Here is a 23,102-nt window from a genome sequence, read left to right as displayed (position 1 = left end):
CTCCAGTAGGTGAATTTCCTCCGAATAGAATCCAGGATGACATGAAGAAACTGTTGGGCAAGAGTGATGTCGAGTCCCACCTGGAATCTTAGGTACCGGACAGTGTGCCCTCTGCTCACCCATCTAAATCCCAGGTGGACGCCCCACTCCCTGCTGGAGTCCGGGTCTGTGAGGAAACCAACAGACTTTCACCAATTGATTTTCGCTCCCGCTCTGCAGAGCAAAACACATCAAGAGTCAGCCTCACTCTCTCCAGCATCAACTCATCGTCCTCTATGTAGAGGGTTGTATCATCTACGTACTCTGAGTCTAGCAACTCAGTCTTCTCTCTCACTGGAAGTCGGAGGCCGCGTAATCCACACACGTGACCTGAGGAAGTGAGACATCGCCTCTGCGAAGAGTAGGAAAAGGTATGGGGCCAGGAGGCAGTCCTGTCGAACCAATCTCTCCAGCCGAAACTTCTTCCCTCGCCTTCCACCTATGAGCATCCTGCTAGTGGTCAATCTGTACAGGGCGGAGACCCCACGAATCCAAACCTGGGGGAATCCAAACCTCACCATGGTGCCCTCTAGGAAATCCCAGTCCACCCTATCATAAGCTTTCTCGAAATCCAAGAGTAGTACGGCCAGTCTCTGCCCACTGTGCTGAGCCCACTTTGTCGCCTCAAAGAAGGTAAATACATTGTCAAGGATGCTCCTATCCTGGACAAAGCCTGTCTGTGTGTCATGGATGATATCTGGAAGCACGGGGCGTAATCGTCTGCCAATCATCTTTGCCAGTGCCTTATAGGCCACTGGCAATAAGGTGATCGGCCTCCACTAGGAGAGCTCCAAGCAGTCTCCCCCTTTGGGGAGTTCTAATGAGGCCTACCGAGAGAGTCCCAAGCATCTATCCTGAAGTGAAAATCTCTTGGAAGGCCCTCAGTAGGGGGTCCTTCACCACTTCCCAATAGGTAGTGAAGAAGGCCTTAGAGAGGCCATCCTCCCCCGGGCATTTCTGCCCATCCTGTGTATGGAAAGCCTCCTCTAATTCCTTCTCTGTGAAGGGGGCTAGAAGGGAGTGTCCCATCTCCTCTGTGACGAGGGACGGGATGTGATCCCATACCTGTTGTCTACCTCTCTGCTCTCTAGCTGACATTGTCTCCTGCTGGAAAAGGCGCATGTAGTAGTCGGTGGCAATCTCCATCACCTCGTCTGGGCTAGAATGGGTCCTCCCATACTGATCCCGAAGGATGCGTATCTGCTCTCCTGCGATGCGGGGCTGGTGCACCTGGAAGAACTCCCTGCACATCATGTCCCCCTTCCGCGCCCAGAAGGTTACTGAGGTTCAGAATGAGAACTTCGAGCGCCCGTCTTCTAGGCCAGCAATGGCTGCTCGCGCATGTACCTACTGCGCATGGAGGGTGGGATCCCTTGGTGCCTCCCGCAATAATCTCTGCATGGCTGCAAGGTCCCACCAGAGTGCTCTCTCCTCCTCCAGCACTGCTGCCTGGTCTGTATGGCTGCCTCTTGGCAGATTCTGCTCGACTCGGCTAGGACCTCTGCAACCTCCTCTGCTATCCGGTCCCTCTTGTCCCACTCTTTAGTCCAAATCTGCTCAATCTGTCTCATCAACTCCCCCCTCCTGTAGATCGAGTCAGGGATTCGACAGGATCGTGTGTCTAAGGCGGATGCTCGGGGTTCAAGCATCAAGAGAACCGGGCAATGATTGGACAACGTGGTGCCTCCCAATTGCTCAATCTGGCCTCCATGAGAGCCACCCCACTCTCCCACATAAAACCTATCCAGCCGCTCTTGCAAGACTCCACCTAGCCGCCTGTATCCCCAAGAGAAGTCCAACGACCTCTCCCTCCTGTGGAAGGCAGGATCTCTCCACGCATCACGTGCTCCGACTACAAGCAAAAAGACCTCCCATGCCTCATGCTCTTCCCCAGCCATGCCCTAGTAGTTTCTGCCTCTACCCTACTGGTCCTCCAAAGCCTCCAGGTTGTTGAAATCTCCTCCAACGATCCAAGAGTCCACCTCTGGGAGTCTATCTGCGATCTCCACCCAGAACTTGCTGCGTGTTCTAACCTCCGTAGGGGCATAAACATTGAGGACTCCAATGCACGAGTCCCTAATATCCAGTCTGATCCATAGAACCCTTCCTGCCACTATCGTCCCGTGATCTCGTACATAGGCAGTGAGACTCGAGCCAATAGAGGTGCATATGCCTCCACTTCTACTGTGGGCACCTATGGCGTGCTCCCAGTACGTGTGCAAGCTGCCTGGAAGTACCTTCCCAATCCGCTGGGCCTGGGTGGAGGTGAGCTTATGCTCCTGCAAAAGCAATATGTCAATCCGTCCAGCAAGGGCAGGCTGCAGCTCCTACCGAACAATCAACTTCCTGGAACCACATGCCCCACTGTAGTAAAGACTATTCACATTCCAAGATGCAAGGTGTAAGCTCATGGGGAAACCTATGACTGACCGAACAGGCATCTGTTCCATGTGGATGCTCTTGATGAGGAGGAGAGACTGTGGGGCATGCAAGTGCACTTTGCCACCGATCAACGATGAGCTCCAGTCCCCCATGGTGGCCCTCGACCGAACCATAGGGGTGATAGATACACCAGGTGGCACTATCAATGCATCTATCAGCCATGCTGAGAAGCGCGACTCTGTACACTGGTAGAAACGAGCCGCCTGTGCCGAGGGCCACTCGATCATGTCCCTTGGAGCTCTCCACTGTGGGGGGGCTCTAAAAATGATGCTCAAGTATGGGACCTCGGCACCAGCCCACCAGTTAATGTCCATCATGCAACCAGGCCACTATTGTGTAAACAGTGCTAATCCTTCATCTCCCATCCACTAGGAGATGTGATCCGCCACTTGACTCTTCAACTCCTCAATCTGTGTAGTCGTCCATTCCCCTAAGTGAGAGGCCTGAAGAAAGGCGTAGTTTGGTCCATCCGGTGGTGCTAGTAGGTGGACCTTGCCCCTCCTTGACTTACGAACCACGAAGATCCCCACCTCTAGAGGTAGTAGGAACTCTCCGCACTCCGCAACTCTCAAGTAGAACCATGGGCCACTGCAGAAGAACTCCTGTGGCAACAGCTGTGCCTGTCTCAGGAAAGTATGGCGACTGGCAGGGGCGGATGAGATGGTGGCTGTGTGGGAGGGGGAAGATTGCTGGTGCACGGAGGAGGTAGGTGTGTGTGGCTCATCACACCCTGTGGTAGAAGGAAGGGTCCCCTGAGCCAGGAGCGGATCAAAGGGGGTGGTGGGGGGAAAGAGGATCGAGGGATGGTGGGATGAATGGAGATGCATGGCGGGTGTGGGGGGAGGGGGAGGGGGAGGGGTGTGGGCCAAGGTCAGTTTTGGGGGGCGGGCGGGTTTTGTTGGGAGGGACGGGGTGGGTGAGGGGAGTGTGGGGACTCAAGCGGGGCGGTCTGTGGCGCAGGTGGAGAATGTGGGGGGCTACGGTCCTGTCGGGTGGGACGGACAAGGGGAAACTGTGGAGTGCTCTGCTGAGGGGGTGTCGCATGCCCGCCTGCACCCTTTTGTAGTTGCGCCCCCCTTGTCGTCTCCCTCTCTGTCATCTCTAGACCCGCGTAAAGCCATCGGCGTCCACCTGTGGGCCTGTCGACGAGGCCGCCTTGGCTCCGAAATGCGTACAAACTGCTGCCTAGTGCCCAAAATCGTGGCAGCGCAGGCACTGCCCTGGTTGCCCAATCACAATGACCTACTACCTAAAGGAATGCCCGCCTACCTCAATCTCTAGGAACTGAGGGATATTCTTGACCTCTTTCACTGCCACCCGTACCTTTGGGACTCCTACTGCTCTCACTACATCTGCGAAAGATACGCGAAGGACAGTGCTGAAGAGTCGTCCAAAGTCTTCCACCAATTGGCGATACTCAATCACTAGGCCGAGGAAAAGAAGGGTGACCGGGTGCCGAAGAAACCTGTTGTGAAGTGTAAACACCTCCACAGTAAAGCCACTGTACCAAGGGACCATGTATATGACCCCTTTCTTGGACGCATATTGTACACTAGCGAGTAACTCACGAGCTACATCCGCAGCTGAGCCGGACCATGAAGATCCCTTGGCCCAATAGGGCCACCTCCACGATCTGTGCTATGCCGATGCGCAACATGGAGTAAAGTCAGTTCCGAAGCTGGGCCCTGGCTGGGGTATTAGCTCCAGCTCCTTAGCTCGAACGGCTAAGAGTTGCTCCTCAGAGAGGACTACGTGCAAGGTGTTTGACTGGGGGGCACTCGCAGAGTGCGTCGGCGTCTGACTAGAGGTTTCCATTGCACGTCCCTTCTGAGAGAACTACCAATCACATCGCAACGCTACTTGAGGGGGGGTAGAGGGAGCACCTGGAGAGTAGGGAGGGATCAATGGCGAGAGGGAGAGGGGAAAGAAAACCTGCTGTTTTTTATCCACCGCGGCTGCATTCGGGGTTGGGGATGGGGGGGAGCGTGCCAGAGGGGGGAGAACTGGAGCAAAAGGTAGCCTGGGAGGGGCAGTCACGCCTGGTTGGACAGGCGGGGGGGAGGCACTAGGCTTGCAAGCTGGCCAGCCACATGGGTGGCCAGAGACGGGGACAGATGTCCGTGAAAGAAAAAAACGGAGGGCCACGATTTGGGGGCGCGAAATTTGGCGGGGACGAGGGATGTGAACCCTACTAGGGGGCGGGCGCGAGCAAGCGGAGGCAAAGGGCGTAGACCAGACGCGAGGGAGGGGGGGGGATAAGACGGAGCGGGGGTAGCGCCGAGCGTTGCGACGGTGCTGAGCTCAATAGCCTGTAGATGTTGTCACCTGCTGTTGATTGGTCTTCTCCTGCCCTTGGCTGCCTCAGAAGGTCCTCCAATGGCTGCTAATCAGACCAGCAGCATCTCCTCTCTCTCTCTTGCACGTTGAATACACTAAAAATGCCTCTCCAACCTCTAAAGACGTTTTTCAGTCTTGCATGGGCATTTTTGACAAGTGCAGCCTTCCCAAATGGTTTTTCCAACATTATCCTAATTAAATATTAATTTTCAGTATTTGAATACTGAAAATTAAGCTAATAATTATTTCGGTGATCTGAAAAATAATCTGACCGGCCAATAATTAATTTGGCTAGGCAACTTCCATTCCCGAATGTCTCTGTGCCATCTTTGACTATCCGATTGGCGTAAGGTACCATTAAATGCTACTTCTCTAGTGTCACCAACTGACACTTATGGTCAAATGAATGACCTAGGCCAACAATTGGCACCATATACCACCAAGTACCTATGTGGCATAACTTATAGCAACTTTTGATTTTGACATCCTGTGATTTCCTCACGTCCCAAGCTCGTAAATTTACTCTAACCCCACTTGCACCTCACATGTGCAATATTTACTTAATCATGTGATTAAAAGTTAATCCACATGTTAAGTGAGGTTTCAAAAATTTAACCATCTAATTGGCGTAAGATACCATTAAACGCCACTTCTCTAGTGTCACCAACTGACACTTATGGTCAAATGAATGACCTAGGCCAACAATTGGCACCAGATACCACCAAGTACATGTGCGGCATAACTTATAGCAACTTTTGCCTTTCACATCCTGTGATTTCCTCACGTCCCAAGCTCGTAAATTTACTCTAATCCCAATTGCACCTCACATATGCAACATTTACTTAATCATGTGATTAAAAGTTAATCCACATATTAAGTGAGGTTTCAAAAATACATGTCCTCATGATAGCCCTCCCCCTTGAAATCCTTATAATCATCCTCGATTGCACTGCCAAATACAATCCAAGGTACTGCACTGACAGTATGTTTGCCATGAGATCGCTACTTAGTGTACTAGTCACTGTGAGATGTATGCAGACGAGTATGAGTTTCACTCACGGACTGGAACTATACTTTTGCATCAGCTTCAATTTAGCATGAATTTTGCCTCAATTTTAAGACAAAAATTCTGATCAGTTTCAGCTCAGTTTTTGATCAGCTTGAGAACCGTTTATGGTTACTTTTTGGATTAGTTGTGCATCAGTTTTTGCAGTGATTGCTAGTCAGTTTTTGCAATGAGTTTGTGATCAGTTTGGGGTCACACTTGCAGCAGTTTGTGATCAATTCTCAAATCAACAGGTGATCAGATTATGCTCAGTTTTCAATGGTTTACATCTAGTTCCGTGGACAACAGCATATGTTATGATGCCATTGATGTTTTAGCCATGGTTTATGCTTGGTTTTCGCTATACTATGGTTTGATTTTGCCAGATGAGTTGAGCTCATGAGAAATGGACATGTCACATAATAATCTGGCAATATTTTTGAGATTCTTTGAGAGTCTTATGCTATGTTATGTTGGCTGGTAATTTTCAGCATATGTTGGGCATACGAATGGTTGAACGGCAGTGCACAATGTTGTGTTGACTATGATGCCCTATGGAAATTCCACTGTAGTACTTTGCTTTTGATGCATTTCGCAGTGCAATCGAGAACAATTGCAAGGATTTCAAGGGGGAGGGTTGTCATGAGGACATGTATTTTTGAAACCTGACTTAACATGTGGATTAATTTTTAATCACATGATTAAGTAAATGTTGCACATGTGAGATACAACTGGGGTTAAAGTAAACTTACAAACCTGGGATCCGAAGAAATCATGGGATGTCAAAGGCAAAAGTTACTATAAGTTATGCCGCACAGGTACTTGGTGGTATCTGGTGCCAGCTGTTGGTCTAGGTCATTCATTTGGCCATAAGTGTCAATTGGTGACACTTGAGCAGTGGCGTTTAATAGTACCTAACGTCAATCTAATGGTCAAAGTAATGCAAAGAATCTCGAGAATGGAAGTTGCCTAGCCAATTTAAATGCTGGAAAAACCATTTGGGAAGGCTGCCACTTGTAAAAAATGCCCATGCAAGACTGAAAAATGTCTTTAGAGGCTGGGGAGAGGCATTTTTATAAATTCATCCTACAAGACAGAAAGAGAGGGGAGACTGCTGGTCTGATTTGCAGCCATTGGAGGACCTTCTGAGGCACCCAGGGGCAAAAGAAAACCAATCAACATCAGAAATTAGAGTTTAGGAGCAGCCTTGGGAAGCGTGTCAAAAATTGGAAGCTCCAAGACTTGGATTCAATAAGGCTGAAATTAAGGTTTAGGAGCAGCCTTGGGAAGCGTGTCAAAAATTGGATCCAAGACTTGGATTCAATAAGGCTGAAGATGAATTTCAGCTAAATTCAAGTGAAGGACTAGCCAACCATTGATTTTGGGGCATTTCTATCGTCTATGAAGTGAGTGAAGGCCAATCAAGTGCCCGAATCAAGGGGCAAAATAGATTGAAGACTTGCTAGTCACGTTGGAAAGCAAGGGGAGTTTGGATTGCGAAGGGGATTGGGAGAATCCCATTGTAAATCAACTTCTTCAATAAAGCTAAAGAAATACAGAAAGGCGCACCAATTTTGGGGCCAATTAGGTGTGCGTTGTCCAAGATCACTAAGTAAATTTGTATTTTCAGGTTTGCATTAATTGTTTTCTGTTGTTGTAATGAGGGATTTACCACCCATCCACGGAAGGAAGGCTGGTTACACCAACAACCTGTGTTTTCAGCCTGCACCTTGATTTCAGCCTGCAATCGTCAGTTTGCTGCATTAAATGCTCCACCAACCTATGTTTTTTGTTTTTTGCCCCTAACCATGATTGGGTGACTATTTGTATAGGCCGTTTTTGCTGTTTTTGGCAACTTTTGACTGGTTTTTCTTCATTTTGCAGCAATTGGCCTTCGTTTTTTATCAAATTTTTTGTCACACTACATGTGAACTCTCATTTTGTGAAGTCTTTGCTCTTGGTTTGGCTGTATTCCCTCTCCATATACCCTCTATTCTCTTTCTTCTCTTCTTCTCCTCTCTAGATGGCTACTCTGTGCACTTCTACCAGATGATAAGTTACATGGACCTGACTATCTTACATGGAGTGCTGTGATGAAAGCTTGGTTTGTGCAAAAGTGGATTTGGTACATTGTATGTAGAGCTATTCCTCGACCTCAACGTCATTTTCCTCTTCCCAAAGATTTTGATGAGGACAACCATGAGGAAGTTGTGCTTACATAGGATTCAGACGATGCCCATGTGTATTCTACACTGCTTTCGTGTATTTCCAAGACGTTCTACCGACAGTTACTTCTTGTAGGACATCACCAGAAATATGGTCAAAGCTTCAGATGTTGTACGAGCCCCTTCCCCCCACGCATGCTATAACCCTTTATAGACAGCTTCAACAAATGAAGTTTGAGTCCAAGGACACCATTCAGTCATTTTTGCTATGTGTTACTGAGGTACAGGACTAGCTTCGAACATGCAATCTACCTTTTCAAAGGCACATCTAGTGGGCACGATACTCTACAAGCTTCCCCTGAAGTTTGATGGAGTGGCGAATGCTTTGCGGATGCTGACATCCTCTACACCTTTGAGCTTTACACAGATGTCCTCCATGCTACTTGAGTATGAGACATCTTTGTGTTTACAGGGAAGGCTCTCATCTCATTATGGAGGTTCCAATGAGGCCTTTATAGCTTCAGAGAGGGGTGACAAAAAGAAGTCAAAAGCCCAATGTTATCACTGTGGTAAGAAGAGCCACTTGCGGAAGAACTGCAAGGAGTTACCTGCCTCACGGAAAAAGAAGAAGAAAAAGAAGAAAAAGAAGAAGAAGAAGAAGACGCAAGATGCGGACTCCTGCGACGCGTCATCTTCCCCCTCAAACTCCGACTCCAATCCTCCGGCCAAGGAGAAGTTCGCGGCGCAGAAGAAGTCCACTTTTTCACACCGCAAGAAGGGCCTAATTGCCCCTTCCTCAACTGCTTTCTAGTCCACCCGATGCGGTCATCCCTCACAACTCTCCAGTGCCAAAGAGGAAGTGTGAGAGTGTGATGAGATGGGGCAGCCAAGCCTCATCTATACAAATATACGGGTGCACAGGTTCCAAAGAGGGACATTCCTGGTGCATCGACCGAAGTCTGGCAGATTCAAATCCTGGAGCTGGATTAACATCCAAGTTCATGATGAGTTGTTTCTTTGACAGCGAGCAGGATTGGCTCCTAGTCTTGAGCTCACATGAGGGGACACTTTGGCGGTCTTGGCCAAAGGCGAGAAATCCATGGTCACATATGTTCAAAGGCATTTTTGACCATATAGTCTTGTATGCTATTGCGAGACATTGTTGATAGACACTAAGATCTATTATGACTCTTCTCTATTTTCAGGAGCCGGTACGATCGACATTGACCTTAGGTTCTCTTCGAGGCACCTTGGTGGTGACTTGATCACCCACTACTTGGGTATCCGTGGTTCTACTCTAGTGGTTCTTTGTTGTATATGATTATCATTGTATCATTGTATTGTATTAGATTACCCATGATCTAAGAGAGGGTGTTAGCAATCTAGACAGCTCATGTGTGAGTCTAAGCTATGCTTGACATTATTGGGTATTTTAGTATGGTCGTCATCTTGGTGATTATTTAGATATTTATTGCTGGCCAACCAACTACCATATTTGGCATAATTGGGCCTATTTATTCACTAGTTCCTCCTCTCATTCAGTTATCATCATTCTTCAAGTGGTCTTCTGGTTGGAGAGAGGAGCCAATGCCGGTGCCTACACAGCTAGTGACTCATTGTTGTATATGCGTCATTCTCGTGTTTGGTATATGGATTCCATTTCCCGAGAATATCTCTGAATTCTCTTTCTTTGCAATGTTCTTTTGTTCTTTTGTCTTATGTTCAACAATTTATTTCAGCACTTGTCTATGCTTCCATTGCTACACCCCTTCTAACTGACCCAACAAAGATTTATAATACTGGCGGCACATCTGTATGATAGAACGAGGCTCACTGACCACCTTATTTTGTGGATCCACAAGTGCACTATATGCTTACGCACATATTTTTGGCGAAGCCTAGCATGAAATTGATGAGTTTGGCAATCACTATCATATAAGGCATCCAAACAAACCATCAATTTATATTTTGCATACTACTCATCATAGAGAGCTTGCACTACTACACATTTCAACCATTCGAATTAAGTGAATAGTGTGAGAGTGCGCAACGGAAGAGAACCATGAGAGAGAGAGAGAGAGAGCAAGATATGAAGAAAGAAATCTGCACTGACTGAAACCCCGGAGAGATCAAGGCATCCGAAAAAGGGTGCTTGTCAACGACCCAATGGCCTATCTGTTAGGAGTATCGCATGAGAACCCTATGTCAACAAGGGTGCATGAGGGAAGGTCAGGTGTGAATGGACTAGAGGACAGGGGAAGCCCTAATCCTAGCTTCCAATGGCTATATAAACAGCCCTAAGGGTCACTCTCAGTGTAGTAGAGAGAGAGTACCAATTATACTTCATGAGCAACTGAATAAGCAAGATCTTCTTGTACTTTGTGATCTCTCTTCTCCCTCTTGTGCACACCCTTCCATGCTGCAACTCTAATATTCCAACATGGTATCAGTGCCATCTCTAATCTATTAAGCTTCCTCTAATCTTATTGCAGTTGAGTGCACAAGAAAATGTCATTCTTCATCTTAACCTCTCAACCTCCATAGCTAAATCTCAACCAGCACTCAGTGGAGGATCTGGTGAGGGCAAAGGACGGCATATTAGCTCCTAGTTTTTTCTAGGGAGTTCTTCCGCACCTCAGGGTGTAGCTACTCATCACTTCAAACCCTAGCATTGGCCACGCAGAACAACAGCATTGGCATCTCTCTCAAATCGGCACAGTTTTCTACAGTGATGGATTTCGTTAGCTTATGCGGCTTGTAGAAGGTGCAATCCCCTCAGCTACCATAGGGCATTTGTAGCCCCCCAAGAGGGCTATCTCCACCTAAAACGGTTTTGGAAAATTCCCTCTCTAGTGGCCACACACAATGAAACCCTAACTATGGGTCTTACTTGTAGCCATAGCCAAAAAGCCTCAAAGCTTTCCATAGCAGCCAAAAACATCTAAAACGTTTAGAAACAAAACGTCAAAAACGTGTTTCGTAAGTTTCTTTCAAAAGGGGGTAAAGTAAGAAATGTAGGTTTTTTTATATAGGGATTTTTTAATAGTTTTAACTAGGGAAAGAGGTTTTAAACCTCTATGGAACTCCCTCTTAAACAAACAAAGGCCAATCGAGCTTGAGTGATAATACATGAGAGTCAATTGAAAATAATACGTTACATATCCACGATTCATATTGACTTATGTCAAAGTTAGTCTTTAGGCAAGCTATACTATGGCTCAAACCTCAAACATTATGATTCATACATATCACACAAAGAAAATTGAAATAAACATGTAAATAGCTCATGTACAATATGGATTGAGTCAAGTTGCAACATCATGATTCCCATTCCAAAACAAACTAACAAAATGTCAAAATCCAGAATGAATCATAATATATCATAAATAACTCATAAATGAGACTAAAGTTGTATAATAATCAACTCTCAAGACAAGAATAGATACTAGACTGACAGAGCCCAATAACTAAACAAAATCCCAAAAAGTTAAATCTATCATCCAAAATCTTGAGTCCTCATGTCATTACTCATTATCATGATCATGTTTAACATTGCCCAACAGTTTTTGGAACCCCCTTTTTTTCTTTTTTTTAAACCACATTTTTTACTGTCATAAATGTTTCTTACTTTAAGAAACATTTCGTAAGTTTCAAACTCAAAGAAACGTGTTTCTTTGCTGCTATGAAGCTTTCTCATTTCAACTTTTATCTTCCTGGAAGTCACTAACATTGATTCTAATCATTGATTAATCTTCTTTGGAGTTTATTGCAGATTTGGAAGCTCCATCTCAAGGCTGGACACACTTGGTAGACATCATTGTATTCATCAAAAGCCGACTTGTAAGCATATAATGTGAGATGAGTGCTTATAAGCACTAATGCTACATTTCTTGGTCATGATCTTGTTTCCAATCAATATGTGAAAGATGTTTTAAGCTAAATCTCAGTCTTGAGGAGATTAGGTTTTTAGACCTTAAGCATATTCACTAAGTGCTTAACTCTCATCATCTCTCTCTTGATCATTGTAAGGCTATGTGTGAGATATAAATACACAAACCATTTCATCTCTTCATCAAATTGTTCTAAATCGATTTCAGGCTACTATCTAAGCATCCTTTCATTACTTCTACTTTTATTGCCCATCTTGTAAAGGATTAGACACTACCATTGCCCTATACAATCGGTAAGACCTTCCTATCATGGCCTATGTTGATGTGAAGCCTCAAATCTTCAACTTTGATGGGAGAGACTTTCACCCATGGCAGGTATTAGTGAAATATAAAATGATGAAGAGAGGTTACTGGCCCTTCATCAAAGGGACCAAGGCCATTGACCCATCCAATCTATAGATGTGGAAGATTATGAAAAAGCCCAAGCTATAATAATGTTGCACCTGGATGGATCCTTAATCCACCACATTGATCAACTTGCAACTACAAAGGAGAAGTGGGATGAGCTCAAGAAATTGTATGGTGCAAAAGGAAAGAACTCCAAAATCTTCCTCAAAATAGAGTTCTTCAGCTTGGAATACAAGCAAGGAGAAAACTTGGAAAAGTTCATTTTTCACATGAAGGGATTGATGGCCCAACTAGCTTCAATATAAGCTCTAGTTGCTGAAGAAGATGCCATTGCAATACTTTTAAAAGCTATACGGAAAGTCTTTCCAACTCTTGTTACTCCAACAAATGTACCAAATCCTATACTTGAAGGTGTCATTCAGTCCTATTTGGATAAGGAGAAAAGAAATCAAAAGAAGACAGCACGAGCTAAGCATCTACCTCAACAACCCATGATCAACTCTTAGTCCATACCGTTTCTACTACAATAAAAAGGGACATATTGTAAGAAATTGCTAGAAAAAATATCCCAACAAGATGAAGTGCAACAAATGTAAGCAAACATGACATATCACCAATAAATATCCTACCTCCCTTGAAGCTTCAAAAGAATTGGAGGCCAACTATGTCTCCGAAGCACCTGATGACCGCCTTTTTTAGTATTCTTTGTATCATATTTCCATGAACATCCTTGTAGCCTACTTTATAAAGGCATCCCACTAATTGATTGAGGGGGGGAACATTTCCATGCTATGTAATCCAATACCACCTTGGCATTGAGAGGGGTTGTTAGAAGTGTAGCATGAGAACCCTATGTAAGCAAGGGTGTGAGGGAGGACAGGATCGAATCTCGACACAAAAAACCAGTAGACAGTAGAGAGTGAAGCAGACACCCAATGCAATAGACTAAAAGAGTATAAACTGAAAGTACAAGGTACAACCCTTAAACCTTAGGGTTGTAGGGGGGTGCTCACACCCGAACACGGTAAGTGCCCGTAAGTGTGTGTCATAAGCACATACGAAATAATACCATAAGTCTGGGGGAAAAAACCTCTCCTACCGAGAGTAAAAAGTGCCTCAGTGTCCTACTGATCACCGACACTCCGACGTGAGCGTAGGCGTGAGGCGTGAGTGACATACCCAACAAACCCCCTTGGAGTGAATAGTGATCAATAGTACAAGGATCATCTGCCACCAAAGGAGATCAAATTTAAAGCATGGCAAAATGCTTCAAATTTCTCACGAGGAAGAGCTTTGGTGAAGATGTCTGCCACATTACTGGTGGTAGGACAATAGACAAGGCTAATATCACCTGCATGTAGCCTCTCTCTGACAAAGTGATAACGTATCTCAATGTGTTTCATGCGTGCATGAAACACTGGGTTCCATGCCACTGCAATGGCACTCTGACTATCAATGAACAAAGGAATAGGCTCCATAACAGATACATCCAGATCAGCAAGCAAGCGTCTAATCCATACGCATTCAACTGTGGTAGTGAAAGTTGCCTTGTATTCAACTTCACACGACGATGTGGCATCAATGGACTGTTTCTTGCTAAGCCAAGATATGCAAGACGAGCCAAGAAAGAAACAATTACCACTAGTGGAGTGATGTGAATCATAATCACCAACCCAATCAGAATCACTATAAGCATGTAACTGCAGTGGTCCCCCCTTGGCATAAAGCAATCCAAGAGATCTAGTACCCTGCAAGTAACGGAAGACACGCTTAGCAGCTTGCCAATGTGACATGCGTGGCTGATGCATATATCTATTCAGGGCTGAAACTACAAACTGTATGTCTCTGGCCTAGTATTGCATAAGTAAATAAAGCATCCAACTGCTGGAGCATATGTGTGTATATCAAACAAATCATTGTCATCATGTAATGACAGTTTAAGTCCAGGTTCCATTGGTGTACAAACTAGCTTGCAATCCTGTAAGCCAAACTTCTCAATAAGTTTACCAATGTATCTTGACTGTGATAAATCATAACCCAATACCTCTAGCATCATGTATGAATTGAATGCCCAAGTAATAATGCAAAGACCCCAAGTCTGACATGTCAAATGTTTGCTGCAAATGTTGTTTAAATGCTGAAATCTGATCAGCATATGTCCCTGTAAGCAAGAGATCATCAACATAAAGACAAATGATCAACATGGATCCCCCCTCTTTACATACGTAAAGGGTGGACTCAGATGAGCTGTTTATGAACCCTTCGCTAAGCAAGAAAGCATCTATCTTTGCATACCAAGCTCTAGGAGCTTGTTTCAAACCATACAAAGCTTTTTTCAGCTTGCAGGCCAAGTGTTCCAAGCCCTCAACTGCGAAACCAATGGGCTGTTGTACACATACTTCCTCATTAAGTTCCCTATGTAAAAATGCAGTTTTAATATCCAACTGATGCATAGTCCATCCATAATGAGCAGCCAAAGCAACCATAGATCTGATGGTCGTCATACGGGAAGTAGGAGCAAATGTCTCCTCATAGTCAATGCCTTTTTTCTGTGCATAGCCCTTAGCTATAAGCCTTGCCTTGTATTTGTCAATGGATCCTTCTGCATTCCGTTTCAGATTGTAGACCCATTTTGTTCCAATGGCTTTCTTCCCAAATGGCAAAGACACCAAGTCCCATGTTTGATTCTTAGTAATAGAATCCAATTTAGCTTTCATTGTTGCCATCCAATGTACATTCTATTGTGCATCCTCAAAACATTCAGGCTCCTCATCATCAAGGGTGCTTGCTACCATAACGACACTATATATATATATATATATATATATATATATATATATATATATATATATATATATATATATATATATATGTGTATCTTTCATAGTCTGTAGATAGCATCTAGGCATTTGTCTTGCCTCCTGACTGTGCATAAGCTCTTGCCAAATTTCAGTTTCAGCACTTTGCTGAATATTCAGATCAGCCAATGGCTGATTTTCTGCATTTTCCAAAGGAGTAGCTAGCTGAACATTGAGTTCACTTGCTGAAACTCTAGCTGAATCACCAAATGTAATGCGCAGCAGCCCTTCAAATACATCACGGGCAGCCTGATATGTATCTAAACTAGCCAGGGACAATTCTGATTTTTCATCAAATAGTACATCCCTACTGACAAACACCTTTTTCGAAACAGGCTCATAGAGTCTGTAGCCTTTGCTCTCACTGCTATATCCCATAAAAATGCATTTAACAGCCTTGTTATCCAACTTTTTCTTGAGTACCTTTGGAATATGTGCATATGCAAGGCACCCAAAGTTACGAAAGTGTCCAATAGGTCTCCGGCTGTTCCAAGCCTCAAAAGGTGTAATTTTCTTCAAAGCTTTGGTGGGGCATCTATTCAAAACATGGCAAGCACACATGACAGCTTCCATCCAGAAACTGTGAGGGACGCTCTTTGCCTTCAGCATACATCTGGCCATCTCCATGAGTGACCGATTCTCTCTCTGCAACCCCATTCTACTATGGAGTATAAGCAATAGTGTACTGATAGACAATGCCCTTCTGCTTCAAAAAGGAATTCAGCATAGAGGACGTGTATTCCCCCCCTCTGTCCGAACGAAGAGTCTTAATTTTACAACCAGACTAGTTTTCAACAAGTGCAATAAAAGCCAAGAATGCATCATACACTTCTGACTTTTTGACCAAAGAGTAGACCCAGCAAAATTGAGTAAAGTCATCAATAAAAGTCACAAAATAGTAACATCCTCCCAATGACTTTGTCTGCATAGGTCCACATACATCTGAATGCACTAACTGCAACCTGGCTATTGCTCTAAAAGCAACATCACAGGGAAACGAAAAACGATGCATTTTCCCCAAGATACATCCTTCGCACAAGTGCTCAGGAGGTCTCTCCAGTAGAGGTAATCCATCTAGCATCTGAGTACGCTATAAGAGCCTCAAGCTGCCAAAGTTCACATGCCCCATCCTAGCATGCCATAACTCTGCTTATATCATAGCATGAGTAAGAGTGGATGTCAAATACGCTCACTAATCAACTGAAAGAGCATCCAACTCGTATAACCCATGACATAAAGTGCATGTCAAAACCAAAGTCATGTGTTCTTTATCTCTCACCATACATCGGTCATCATCAAATGTGACCTGCAATCCACAACATGCCAAAGAAGAGATAGAGAGCAAATTCTTCTTTATGCCTGGCACAAATAAAGCATCCTGTAGGCGGAGAATAGAGCCATCAATGGCTGTGAGCACAATCTCCCCAATACCTCTAACAAGGTATGATGCATTGCTGGCACACTGTACAGACTTGCCAACTGGAGCTGCATAAACAGATGCAAATAAATCTCTGCGAGATGTAATATGCCTAGAAGCACCACTATCAAAAAACCAAGTGCCTACATCCTCAGTAGAGCTGAATGCTCGATCTGCCCAAGAGGTGTCATAACTGCATGCGTAAAAACAATAGTCCCTGTCTGCAACAAAGGACGTGGACTTAGTAGCAGTGGAAGGAGCATCAGAAACAGACATTCCTGACTCCTTTTTCTTCTCTTTGGCAATGTGCTTTTTGCACTCAGTGATGTAGTGGCCTGGCTTCTTGCAATAATGGCATTTGTCCTTTTTGGCTTGCGTGCCCCCTTGTTTTTTGTTTGCCTATGATATGCCAAAAGTCCCAGAACTCTGCGGAGCATTCTTCACTTGGCTGCCTTTGCCCTTCTGTCTAGCCATAAGAGCCTGCTCAGAGGCTATAGCATCCACACCACTATTCCTCCATGTTTGCTCCTCCTCTAGAAGCAAACGGACTAACTAAAGAAAAGTGATTGGCTGCACGGCAATCCTCATGGTGAGGTTTAAGGCCGTATGAAAAGCCAAGTACGAAGGAGGTAATGAGTTCAAAGTGGTAGATATCACCTATGCATCCGAATAGTACTCATCAACATTCATGAGTTGCTCTCGCAAGTCCTGAATTTTGTTCAAGTGATCCTGAATAGAATCACCTTCATCCATTTTCAATGTCTCTAGCTCTTTCTTTAAGAAAAAGATGCGAGTTTCATTCTTGCCTACAAACATCTGCTCCGAAGTTAGCCAAGCTTCTTGTCAAGAAACTGCTGAACGAATGTGGAGGATGATTGACCGCTGAACTACCAATGCAATCAGGGACAAGGCCTGTGCATCCCGTGTATACCATGCTTTTTGAGCTGTTGTTCTTTGGGGAAGTGGCTGAAGTGGAGCAGGCTGAGGTGCCCGTGGTGCACATCCTCCTAGAGAAGGAGTAGCTGGAGCCACAACTCCAGGTCGAGTTTCTTCTCCACTGACATAATCCCAAAGATTTTTTGCCACAAGTACATTCTTCATCATGAATGACCAAAGTGAATAGTTATTTCCATCCAATCTGTCCTCCTTGGATACATAGGTGAAAACATCTTCTCCTTGATTTGCCATGATTTTCAATTACCAAAAAATGTAAAAGAGCAATGTCGAAGCAGGACTACAATGGAAATTTGAAAATTTCCAAAAATTGCATGAAATAACTTCCTACAATTAGTGTACAGAGGTGCACTCTATCAAAATTGCCTGTTATGCACGCAGTCCAACGTGCAATCAGTGTTCAGCAACACTGTACTAGCAAAATCCCCAAAATTTCTTGCCTCGGGTTTGTCAAAAACAGTCTTTCAGTGACTGCAATTGCAGTGCATATGCCAATGTTCCCAGAAAACATAAAAGCCCCAAAAAATTTTGATAAATGTATCCAAAAATTATATTCAATGTGTCCAGACACGTTTTTTAATGCTTTACCAGTGGCGTAGGAACCCCTGCTTCCAAAAATTGATGCTGGAAATTAAAATTTATAAAAAACGTTTACCAGAAAAAATTACTGGTTGACTACTGTCGCAAATTCACAACAGGTGTCAGGCGGGTTCAGTCGGGTACAAGCGGCGCTTTAAACGGGCGCTTCAATCGGACTGATTTGGCGAAGGTTGATGGGCACAAAGACTGGCGACAACTAGCGGGGCTAGCGCTAGACATCGAGCAACGAGCTAGAGCTAACAGCGCTAGTAGGAAGGGCGCCAAGCAGGCAACACGCTGCAGGGCAGGCGGCGACTTCCTCCAGGCAACATCAGGTGGTACAGGCAGGCGACATAGTAGGCAGAAGTGTCGCAGCACCACAAGGGCGTTTGCAGACTGGAGAGCGGGTGCAGAAGGCTGGAGCGACGTGGTCAAACAGGAACGGCTGAGTAGACAAAGACAAAGTCTTGACGAGAGGGAGAAGACTGGCGTTGTTCCAGGCAGGCGCAGGTCACACGGCACGAAGCTGCAAGGGCGAGGTTAGGCGGCTCCAAGAAGTAGATCGAGCTGCTGCAAGTCGTAGTGAATCTGACGGGGGGCAAAGTTGGACTGAGCCAGAAGCTTCCAAAAGCTGAGCAGAGTTGAGCTGAACCGAAGTTCTAGGGCCTAAATTTGACGGGTCCCTTAGATTTTTTTAATGACAGGCAAATGTTAAAATTTCATTTCACATGACAGGTGACATAAAAAAGTTTATTAGTCAAATGATTGACAAAAAATGTGAATGACAGGTGACATAGAAAAGTTTTTAATTCAGGTTTTAAAACTATAAATTTGAATGCTCATAGGACCTAAAATCAATGTTCAATCCACTTCGCATATGACAAATGAGTTTTCACTACCTACCAATACTCCATCATAAGAAGATAAATTCGAAATGCTACAACCTATCATACGAAAATAGATTCAAAATGTATCAACCCAACATGAGCCACAATTCATCATCCATATATAGGTTCCCATCAATCATTCATCATAAAATAAATAATTTAAAACTCTCCATGAAAATTGCTAGCACAAGCAATAAGAAGATGCATCCATTTGATCATTCTAGTGGCATTGCCCTTCTATTCTTTGCATCCATCCAAATATCCCAAATATCTTTCCAATCGATTTGGGAGCTATCATGTGCATCAATGGATAATAGCATCAACCCATCTAGTGTGTCAAGTCATAAGCTGGATCTCAAGTTATTTTTAATAAGATTTTATCTAGAAAACCCTCGCTCACAAGAGGCTGTACTTGCTGGTAATTCTATGCATGTTTGCCATAAACACATCATCCCTGGATATAAATCCCACCAAGTCTTTGTGCTACTACAAAACTCCCAAGCATCATACATGCCCCTATTTCTTGCGACACGATATAGCATCCCAACAAAATCCTCTCGTTCATTCATGCATCTTTGAATATCAATTGTTTGACTATCAACATTAACTTTGTTGATTAGTCTTTCCAGCCATTCTTGGCTTCTTTTGTCTCGATCAATATCATCCATGGGATATGAAGAAGGATTAAATATCTTGAATGCATTGAAGACTGGTAGATCCTCAAATCTACTAGTCAAAGCATTCAAAACATTTTGCACATATGCTCGTGCAACACCAATGCATTCTGAAAGAGAACCTGTCTCATTTCCATCACCTTCAGGAATTGTGTTTAAGTCCAAGTCCTCATCTTCTTTTTCTGAATCACTTGTATTCTTAGCTCCTTTTTTCTTCTTTTTTGACACTTTTGGAATTGCAACATATTTCAATACATGTGTATGCGATATACCATCACCATCTACAAAAACCAACTTTCCATTTTTTGTCATTTTCAAGAATACTAAGAGATGCTTTGAACCAATACCAAATTGGTCATCATCACACGTGATATATCTCCTATTGAGCTTCTCAAATGTTAGATCAATAAGGGCACCAATCGTTGTTACATCCATCTCTTGCCTTTGAAATTCAGAGTTGAGTTTGTTCAACTCTCCAAGCACATCTGCTAAAAGGTGTATGATGAATTGTACCACAAACGTTATAGCATATTTATACCATTTTTTCTCATGTCGTTTCCACTGCTCAAGAATAGCAGGTATAATCTCAACTGCCCCTTGAGAGCCACCGAACTGCATGCATTTGCAACATTTTCATGTCCATAATGTCATACTCATGCATTATTTTCCAAAGTTCCATATGACGGTTTGTTGATCTTCCTAGCCATGAATATACTTCTTGCAACCTTATCCACAAAGGCAAATATATGTGGATGTGTCACAAATCCATCTTTTGCTGCAAGTGCTTGTCGATGGGCAATACAATGAATCCCCATGACACGTGGCAATGATGCTTGAAAGCGTGCCACAACTCCTGTCCTATGCCCTGTCATAGCCGAAGCTCCATCACTTGCAATAGCAACTAATTTTTGCATATTTAAACCACTTTCCAAGAAAAATGCATTTATAGCATCATACATGGCCGCAGATGTTCTATTATCCATTGGCAACAACCGCACAAATCTACAAATAGCATGTCCTCTACCTCCATCATTGATATATGAAACATAGATAATTAGATGCTTTTCCATAGTGCGGTCAATGCTCTCATCAATGAGCAATGAAAAGAAAGGACTAGCACATATCTCTGCATACATTTGCTTTCGAACATGGTCCCTCATAGCCAACATCATTTTCCTTCCTAAAACTAGATTTACATAGGATCCATACTCATTTGATGCTGGCATATTTGGAGTACAAAGATCCCTTTGCAACCTGCATAACTGCGGATATTTTTCCAATGGTATGTCCTCGCACACACAAAAATATACAAATTTCATACATGATATGATCCGCTTTTGTTCACTATGAACTATGGTATCTAATCCATGGTCCATAGGTCCTTTGCCATCACTGCCAATCTTTGCCTTGGCATTACGAGCACGTACTACACTAATGTGATCAGAGGTCTTAGCATGATCATTCAATGCCGACAATTGGATGCTTTGAGAGCCGCCTTGTGTATAGGTATTTACTTTGCTAGCATCTTGACACCATTGGCATTTCACTCTTTCCTCGTTACATAAATTTTTACATATGTATGCCCATGGATGCAAAAGAGTCCATTGATGTTGCCACTTTCGTTTCACCTTTTTAATAGAAGCATCAACATTGGAAGAACTCTCTGTTGCATTTCCCACATTTACATTTATGTAATCTGTATCATTTGACACTGCTAAAGTCATTCCCTCTTGCATTCTAGAAGCATTTGCATTTAGTGCTGACATTTGACCCATAGTTTCATTAGCATCTCCTAATATAAAACCCCTTGGCCTTCCACCAGCACTTTGACCTCTTGATAGAAAAGAGGCTATAGAAGGATAAGCCTTTCTTTTCCTCGCCAAAGCCTTTTGAGATTTGGATGGATTCATGGTTGAGCTATCTACAATACATAATAAGATAACATAAAGTAATGTACCTTATGTTATGAGTATAATATGCATGCTTTTCAAAGGTTGTTATGTGAAACAATAAAAGAAGGTTGTCAATGTGTACCTGAAAGTAATAGCTCAAGTCAATATATGTTGGTGAATTGGAGAGAGATTTCCAAGAAACCATTCACAAGCTCTTAAGGGGAGGGCAGAGAACGGCTGCATAGCTCGGGGAAAATTCACCCTTTTGAGGTTTCCTTACATCTAACAATCTCTGAAAATGTATGTCTTCATGTGACACATCCTAGTTATTCGAAACAAAGAGTATCTTATCACAAAACAAACAATAAGACCCTACTAACAGAGAGTTTCATTAAAAGGAGATTACTCAGTATGATCTAAATGAGAGGAAAAGTTACCAATTGATATTGTCCTGGTTAGGATCATAGCCATATCTCACCACACTGAGAGTACTCTTGACAGAGCTGACAGAGATCCTCAAAACCTTGACCTGCTCGCCAGAAGCCTGTAGCCCGATTGGAATCAGATAAGACTATTCGCAAAAGATAACACCCCGAACTTGTAGGTCCCCCTTCTGCCAAAAGGAGAAAGCACCACGCAGCCCCGTGAGGCAAAAAAGGTTCACTAAACAGATCCTAATCCTCAAAATGCAGAGTCCCCCACCCCTGAAGTGCACCATCGACTAGGGAGATGCGCACCAAAAACAGCAAGGACATAGGCATTGTGTAGTGTGATGTAATTGGTTGCTTTTAGTCTATTGTTTCTAAAGAATGGAGACATAAAAACACAGATACAACTCAATATTGTAGCTGCCATGAATAAACCACAGAGAATTGAATTGTTAGAATCAGAAATGTAAGTGCGTGCATTTCCTTCAATCTATTGGTATTCATGTTACAAGATCTAGTACAAATGATAGAATATTAACGTCGTGATGTGCTGCCATTATATTCATCAGCGCATCATCAGATTACCTAGTGTAAGCCAGGAAGAGGAAGAGGAAGAGGGACATACATCGCCGCCCTAGAGCACCACCCAGGCTTCCACCCTGCATTCCTTCGCATGTATTGAGAAAAATAAGAACTCCCTTAAACTCAACAGTTCACATTTTCTTTTCTTTTTCCAGTTTCATTTTCTTATTGGTCCTCCTCTTAAGAGGACCATAGTGTTCGGGTTGCTTGTCCAAATTTCCCTCACAAAAGTGAAGCAAGGGTTTTGAATTTCTAGAATATTGTAAAATTACACATGGCAATTCTGTATGTCCTTTTTGAATGTCTCTAAATTGACTATGTTGGGAAAGAGTATGATGCCATCCATGTCTTCCGACGTTCAGTTTCAGGGTGAAAGGTAGAGAGAGAGGGCTTGAAAGAAGCAATTGAGAGAGAGAGAGAGAGAGGATCAATGTGGCTACATGCTCCCCCTCATGCCTCTTGCACATGCTCCCTTCTGCCTTTCACAAACAACAACCTAGAGATC

At 43.8% G+C, this 23,102-nt stretch overlaps 1 protein-coding gene across 7 annotated transcripts in view; it reads right to left on the bottom strand.

Moving 5' to 3' along the window:
• LOC148013666 (uncharacterized) overlaps nucleotides 1–22,736 on the bottom strand; it is an 82,212-nt gene extending 59,476 nt beyond the window's left edge. For 3 of the 7 annotated variants that reach the window (XM_087668258.1, XM_087668252.1, XM_087668257.1), the window contains exons 1-2: nucleotides 22,601–22,736; nucleotides 22,025–22,200 (exon numbers count right to left, since the gene is read on the bottom strand). Coding sequence is in view for 2 of the 7 variants with exons in the window: in XM_087668254.1 (XP_087524380.1) it covers nucleotides 21,730–21,792 (63 nt within the window). In the remaining 5 variants the exon portion in view is untranslated. Of the gene's footprint in view, nucleotides 1–21,729; nucleotides 21,910–22,024; nucleotides 22,201–22,600 lie in introns of those variants that run through there. The other 4 variants (XM_087668254.1, XM_087668255.1, XM_087668253.1 and 1 more) reach the window with 4 other exon arrangements.
• Nucleotides 22,737–23,102: the final 366 nt, after the last annotated feature.

This window comes from Lygodium microphyllum, chromosome 26, assembly GCF_053477565.2.
Source record: "Lygodium microphyllum isolate KBCC chromosome 26, Lygodium_microphyllum_v1.1.10, whole genome shotgun sequence".
In the NCBI taxonomy this organism is placed as follows: domain Eukaryota; kingdom Viridiplantae; phylum Streptophyta; class Polypodiopsida; order Schizaeales; family Lygodiaceae; genus Lygodium; species Lygodium microphyllum.
Note: the sequence above shows the minus strand (reverse complement) of the source record. Positions and strands in the feature narration are given on the sequence as shown.